At 42.2% G+C, this 7,070-nt stretch overlaps 1 protein-coding gene across 1 annotated transcript; it reads left to right on the top strand.

Moving 5' to 3' along the window:
- The first annotated feature begins 127 nt into the window (after window positions 1-127).
- LOC116378503 (APOBEC1 complementation factor-like) lies at window positions 128-4,022 on the top strand. The gene is made up of 3 exons (XM_031840393.1): window positions 128-437; window positions 739-893; window positions 2,451-4,022. Exons 1-3 carry the CDS (start codon window positions 208-210, stop codon window positions 2,603-2,605), a joined length of 540 nt encoding a protein of 179 aa, XP_031696253.1. The 5' UTR covers window positions 128-207; the 3' UTR covers window positions 2,606-4,022.
- The last annotated feature ends 3,048 nt before the right edge of the window (window positions 4,023-7,070 follow it).

Genomic DNA, 7,070 nt, shown 5'->3' with positions numbered 1-7,070 from the left:
GTAGTGGCACTTCGTCAGGAGTAGTGGTACTTCGTCAGGAGTAGTGGTACTTCGTCAGGAGTAGTGGTACTTCATCAGCAGATCCCGCTGCAGGTATTATGTTTTGAAGTTGTTTCGTTGACTGTGATGAAGTGAATCCAAACTCTGGAAGGTTCCAGTGAAGGCGGTCGGCCATGTTCAGTCAGTGTTTGTAGAAGTCTCTACTTTATGTTCTTAAAGGATGAACCTGAAAGACACCTGAATGTGTTGTACCACCATGATTATTTACACCAGTCTGTCTGTCTGTCTGTCTGTCTCCAGGTTCTGGAGGAGCTGTGTCAGAAGAATAACTGGGGTCAGCCCATCTATCAGCTCCACTCTGCCATCGGTCCGGACCAGAGACAACTCTTCCTCTACAAGATCACCATCCCAGCTCTGGCTACCCAGTACCCCAACGTGTAAGAACACTACTGCTAATGCCCTGGGTGTCTCATGTCACTGTGTTCTTGGAGGAGGAGGAGTCATCAGAGGGATATTTAGTTGGTTGTCATCTGTAGCTAAACCACTAGATGGCACCAGATCTGACACACTGTTCCTTTTAGAGTTTTGAAAGTTGTTTCGCACATATGAGGTGTTTTTCTTTGATGCAGAACCGTAGAACAAGCTTCAGTTCACAGTGACTTTCCCATGATACACTGATATAAACAAACACAAAAGGATCATCCAGCTTCATCTCACATTGATTGTGTCTCTCTGCAGACATCCCTTCACGCCTGCTAAGCTGTGTGCAGCCGTAGAAGAAGCTAAAGTGCATGCAGCCGAGCACACTCTGCAGACGCTTGGCTTGCAGACGGAGGGCGCCGCCGACGTCGGCTGTGCTGCTGCCGCTGCCGTGGCCTCGGTAGCCTTCCCAGGTATGTGAAGGTCCGTACCCAAAGCCAACTAACTCTCCCCTTAACCAAACCACTAACAGACAAACAGACACCATGCAGGACCAGGACCAGAACTAGAACCAAAGACAACTTGAAGCTTACACTTCTAACTGGTTTACATACTGGTGGTCCTAACAGCACGGCGAGCTCTTGCTCCGCAGCTTCCAGGTCATCAGTCAGGCTTTAGATGATCTCCGACTCTAAGTGACATCAGTAAACTGCCAGGAACGTTATGATGTTTGAACAATAACCAACAAGTTTGTGACACATTGATTGATCATAAATCATTTAGATCAAGATCATGTCAGTGAGTGAGGGTGAAGTCATACATTAACAATTCATTTTCAATTGAGTTTATTTTGTAAAGCCCAAAATCACAAGGGGAAGAACCAAAGTTATTAATGTGCATTAATGAGATATGAATTCATACAGAAGGAGAGAGAGAAGAGGAGAGAGGAGCTTAGTGTATCCGAGGAAATCCTCCAGTAGTCTGGGTCTATAGCAGCGTAACTGGGGCTGGTCCGAGGCAAACCTGAACCAGCCCCAGCTATAAACCTGAACCAGCCCCAGCTATAAACCTGAACCAGCCCCAGCTATATACCTGCTACTAATAACCCTACGTTGTCCTCTGAGTATGCTACTAATACTATTATATCACATTACTATTACTAGTACCACTGCTACAGTACACAGTACTCCGACTGCCCATTTGTCTACTTTGGCTCCGAATACAACTCCTTGCACTGTTACTACTACAGCTAATTCTATGGCTTTTCCACTGCTTCTCCTTTAACTACTGCGGCAGTATCTACGGCTACTAAAAGTACTACTACTACTACTGCTGACTAAATTCAAATTCTTCGTTTTTTCTTCTTTCATCATGATCAAGTGTTTTTCGTGGTATAAAAGGTGACGATACGTCAGATTTGAGTGTCAATCAACTAAATGTGGAGTTCTACTTCCCTCTAGTGGCCAATAAGAGAAGTATTTACTGCAGCTTCATACTGAACATACATGAAAAACAAACACACACACAGACTTACTTAGTAATGACCTGTGAACATTTACACTACGGTTTTTATACAGCTGTTATACTGATACTTCTCACATCTCAGACTCCAGATGTTGTATTTACTTGTGAAATAGTTTGTGTCACATGACAGCATCCTGTAGAATGAGTTTGATTATTGATCAGTAAATATTGATTGAAAAGGTTTAAACTGTGATTAGTTCAGCTGATGTTCCAACAGTAACTCTAGACTAACATTCTGTTTCTACTGTGAAGTCAGAAGAAGAGCTTTGACAAAGTTAACTGCAGCTTGTTTTAGGATGCTTTTATTGTGAAAATCTTGACACTGAAACAGGAAGCTGTTTCCTCTCATTGTATTGAGCTGATGCGCTGAGGATTTGTCTCTTTGAACAGAGTTTAGTTAGAACATCGACTGACCTACAGAACATCTGTTGGTGAAGAGACTCGGAGCTCTGACTACGTGACTCCAAACATAACGGCGTATTGATTCTGGTCTCGTCTCTCTCCAGGTTACGCTCTGGCGAGCCCGGCAGCGTCGGCGGTGGCGTCCCAGCTGAAGCAGGCCGTGTCCCTGGGTCGGGACCTGACGGCCTACACCACCTACGAGGGATACCCGGCCTTCGCTGTGGCGACGCGTCACACCGACGGATACGGCGTTTTCTAAAAAGGAGAGAAAACATCTCACAGCTCGAGACGCGTTCACACCAAACTGCTTTATTCTCCAAACAAGAGTTTCAGAAACAGACCTGACGTGATCAGCTCCATCAGGACTCAGAAACTAAAGCAGAATAGTGGGAATGCACCTTTATTAAGAGAAGTCCACCGTGGACTCTGTTTTGGACTCGCCGGTCGCCCAGAAACATGATTTCTCACCCGTTAAATCTTCTTTCTTTCTTCATATTATCTATCATATATGAATTATGCGTCCGTACATATCTGGGATTATTCTGGGATTGATTAAGTAGCTGGATTGTGATTGGCTGTCGGTTAAGACTCTTGTTTGTATGTTTTTATGTTTATATTGAGTATTCAAAAACTCAATCAGCGAAATAGATTTAGTTCTTCTATGCTTTGTTGTAACCGTAGCTATTTTCTCTAAGATAACTGGGATTTGTAGTTCTTTTCAATGTCTTTCAACTGGAAACTACCTTTTGACCATTTCAGCGTTTTTTTCCTGTCTGTACATTACAACTGAAATTTGTCGGATTTAAAAATTGAAACTCTGTTTTAGTCACTGAGGCACCCTGGACTTTGTAGTTACAAACTGTGACAATGTAGTTTTTAGATTGTGGTGTCATGAGCTTCTTGTCCCTCATCTTGTCCCTCATCGGGTTTTCTGCCGTCCTGTGAGGTGCTCAACGTGCACTGAGAGACAGAAGCTTCTTTACGACTTATGACTGAAACTAATGAATTCTAATCAGCATTTAAAGAAACTCCTGAATGTAAAACTCAGAGCAGGAACATCAGCTTCAGGTCGCCTCGGTTCTTCGGGGAGTTTCACTTGTTGATATTTCTGCATGTTTCAGTATTTTCACATCGTGTGTCGTCTGTTCCACTGAACAAAAGATCAGCTGTGACCCTAAAACTCAGAACATAGAACCTCCAGATTATCTTCATAGTTGTCAACGACTCTTATGACATCTTAGGAAACGTTTATTTTTCATGCATTGTTCCACAAACGTCCAGCAACACGATCAGAGCGTCTGTGGAAACCTCTGCAGAGTTCAGGTTGAAATAACTCCAGAAGTTACGTGATAATTAAATCAACGTTGACTTCTGGTTTCACTCGGGACACAAACAGATCCTTCAGCCATGGACACGCCGAAGCAGAGACAGTATTAAAGTGTGTGAAGCACTTAGAACTTATTTTTATACCAGGAATAAATATCCAGACGCTATTTTGTATAGAGTTATTGTGCATTCTCTAATGTGAAAGTGAATCAACGTTAATCTGTGATGAACAGAGAGAATTGTGGGTATTCTGGAGGAGTTTCATATGAAAGGAAACTGCTTTGATGAATTGTGATGTTTCATGATCCGTAATCTGACAGAAATAAAGAGACTAACAGAAATCTGAAGAAGCAGCGGCTCCACGGCGTCCCGATTATTTCACTACATTTTATATAAATATTATAAATATTTTCACCCTCACAGGTGAGCTGTAGCACCACAACACAGTGATTCTGAAGCATGAATGGATCATTGATTATCATCCTCCTGTTTGATGATAGTGATGACTTTACAGCAAAGATGCTTCGCAGAAACGTGAAACGTCAGCTGGGTGAGAGCTGCTCCACCCGAGAACCTCTCCGATAAAACTGCACTTTATATTTCTCATTGTCTGGTGAAACTCGGGCACCGACAGCAGACGTGAGTGGAAACGAGGCTCAATGATGAGCTGCAGGAAACAGAAAGCTCCAGACGTGAACCTACACTTTGATGCGTCTGGTTCCAGGAGGACAGGGTTCTGGTTCAGGGTTCTGGTTTGATCAGCAGGGTTGATCTTTGTCTGTTTGTCCCCGACCACATGACACTATAATCACGAAGGAACCTGAACCTTTGATACAAACATGCTGTTATGTGAAGTAATGAAAACAAAAGGAAGTCCCACCCCCAACCTCAGCTAACATACAGCGACATGAACTCAACCCTAGCCGTCTGATGACTGAACGTATTCAGTTACACAGTCTCAGCTCGTCAGATAGTCACGAAATTTAATCTGTTTGTTTCATGCCGAGTGACAAATGCTCCTTTTTTTCGTGTCATTTGGCACGACTTCTTTTATGGGAAGACATTATTTTAAAAAGAATGAACGTTAGGTCTAGACAACAAAACGCAAACACATCAGAGTCTTCATGAGACGCTCAGAGAAACTGTCGCAGTTTAAAGAGAGAGGCAGTCAAACAAACAGGACTTTCACCAGCAGACCGCTGTTCATGTCCCGTGTGAAACCAAGTCAATGTTGACTTATTTCATTGTATTTTTGTTCACAGCTTCCTGACTTTATAACGAGTTATGTAACAAATAATCTCATTTTAACCCAAACAAAGATCTTTTCCGAACACTAACCAAGTAGTTCTGTAAACCCAAAAAGTAAGTAAACCTAAAGTAGAAACTTGAGACGCCTCCCTGACTCGTCCCACACTGACACCAGTTTGAAGCGTCGGGCCGCCGACCAAACGTCAGTATTTGACGAGGTGGGAGGGAGAACGTGTCAGAAGACAAACTATTAAAAGAGAAAGTTAAATTCAAACTTGTTCCAGCAGGTTTCAGTCGTCCTCCTCCTGGCTCCGCTGTTGATCAGCTGCTACGATCTCATCCAACCACCGGACTGCAGCGACATCCATCGGCAGGACGACAGCCGCCCCAGTGGAGTGTACACCATCTATCCCATGAGATCCACCAGACCCACTACAGGTCTTATGTTCCTGAAACTGATCAACAGCACACTAAAACCAGCTGATGGTTTTAAAGTTTGTTACCATCTCAGAAGGGCTCATAATCTTTAAATGGAAACACATTGATAGAATCTGATGAAGTGTAAATCACAGCAGTAACTGCTGAAACCATTTTAAAAGAGGAACATGTGGAGCATGAAGTATAAAACCATGTTTCAGTCCAGGACAGTTAGTAGTTTGGTGGAGGTTTGAAACGCTGATGTGAATCATTATCTGCTGTACGGTGCCAATAAACGAGAAGCTGAGCAGAAAGCTGATGTGATGTCTTCACTCTGTCTCCTTGTGTCCGGATTCTGGACTCACCTGGACTCACAAACACTAGCGTCTGGAGATTTATTGATTCACTAATTAGAAAACAAACTACAAAAGAGAAATGAAATATTCCAGCTAAATAACGCTGTTCTCTGCTCAAACACTCCAGCAAATAAATCAGAGTGAAGACAAAAGAAATAAACTTCATGAAAGTTTCTTGGCTCCACATTTATCAAGATCTCTCTATAGAATCAGAACGGTAACGTTACACTCGTTAGTGGTTAAAAATGGCAAAATAAAACTATATGCAGATAAAACAAATCAATCAGCTGACTAGTGAATCCAATCAGATCTCTCTGCTTCATCTTCATCTTCAGAGAACCAGAACAAACAAACGTTTAAACCATAAAAGAGTTGAACATCATCTGAAAACTGGGAACATGAAGGTTCATTTGAGATGCAGCTCAGCAGCGTGTCACATGTTTTTAGTCAAGTCTGTAATAAACATTGTGGTTTCGTTAGATTACAACATTATTATGGAAGTAGATGATCCTCATCTTCATGCTGTTATGTCACATGAGTTGTTGCAGCACATTTTGTGTTGAATACCATTTGTTACACAGATTTGGTGTCATTTTTGACCACCTGAAGATTAATAAAATGATCAACAAACCCTCCAAAATACATTTAGACAGCAAGACACCGAGGAACACCACAGAAGAAGTCATGCTGTGATTTGTTATCAAAAACCTTTGAAATTTGAAAATTTCAGCAAGAATGGCATTTTTCGGCGATTGGATGCTCTCTTGCTCAAACGTGCCTTCTTGTCAATAAAGCTACTAAAGCCATACATCCTCTGAATGTCCTCGGCCTCTAGTTTATGGTTGTAGAGTTTCATGAGATGTGATTATCCTGCAGGTCACACCAGGTCATTTTATACACTCGCTTTGGAAAATGCAAGAATGAGGAATAACATCATACTGTAAAGCATAAAAACAACGGGGCTCATTGAATCCACAATTCAAACTAAATCTATAAAAATCATGACTGTCTAGTTCAGAAATATTCAAAAACACCATTTACATTTTAGAATAGTTGAAAATAACACTTTTATACTGAATACAAAAAGCTGCATGTGATTATAACAAAGTGGGCGAGTCTTCAGACAGTGATGTGTCTGTCAGAGCTCAGAAGAAAAGCAGAGAGAATAGATGGGAAAGGGCCATGACCGATCAGTGTCCCTAAAATAGAGAAGAACTGGTCCATTGTTCTGTATTTCAGAGTTCTGTCCTCAGTGACCACAGAAGATGCTGTCCTTCTGGCCTCTCGGTAGCTGCCTGGTGTCTCTATTGTCCCCTCTATTGTCCTCCAGCAGAATCTCTGGTGTCCTCCAGCAGAATCTCTGGTGTCCTCCAACAG

This window comes from Anarrhichthys ocellatus, unplaced genomic scaffold (genome assembly GCF_004355925.1).
Source record: "Anarrhichthys ocellatus isolate YVR2014 unplaced genomic scaffold, GSC_Weel_1.0 scaffold2695, whole genome shotgun sequence".
Classification (NCBI taxonomy): Eukaryota; Metazoa; Chordata; class Actinopteri; order Perciformes; family Anarhichadidae; genus Anarrhichthys; species Anarrhichthys ocellatus.
This window is presented reverse-complemented; position numbering and strand designations above follow the sequence as displayed.

Coding starts and splice junctions, on each gene's coding strand:
- LOC116378503 (XM_031840393.1), top strand. CDS start 208: ATGTTCTTAAAGGATGAACCTGAAAGACACCTGAATGTGTTGTACCAC. Junction 438..738: donor GCTACCCAGTACCCCAACGT/GTAAGAACACTA, acceptor GTCTCTCTGCAG/ACATCCCTTCACGCCTGCTA. Junction 894..2,450: donor GGCCTCGGTAGCCTTCCCAG/GTATGTGAAGGT, acceptor GTCTCTCTCCAG/GTTACGCTCTGGCGAGCCCG.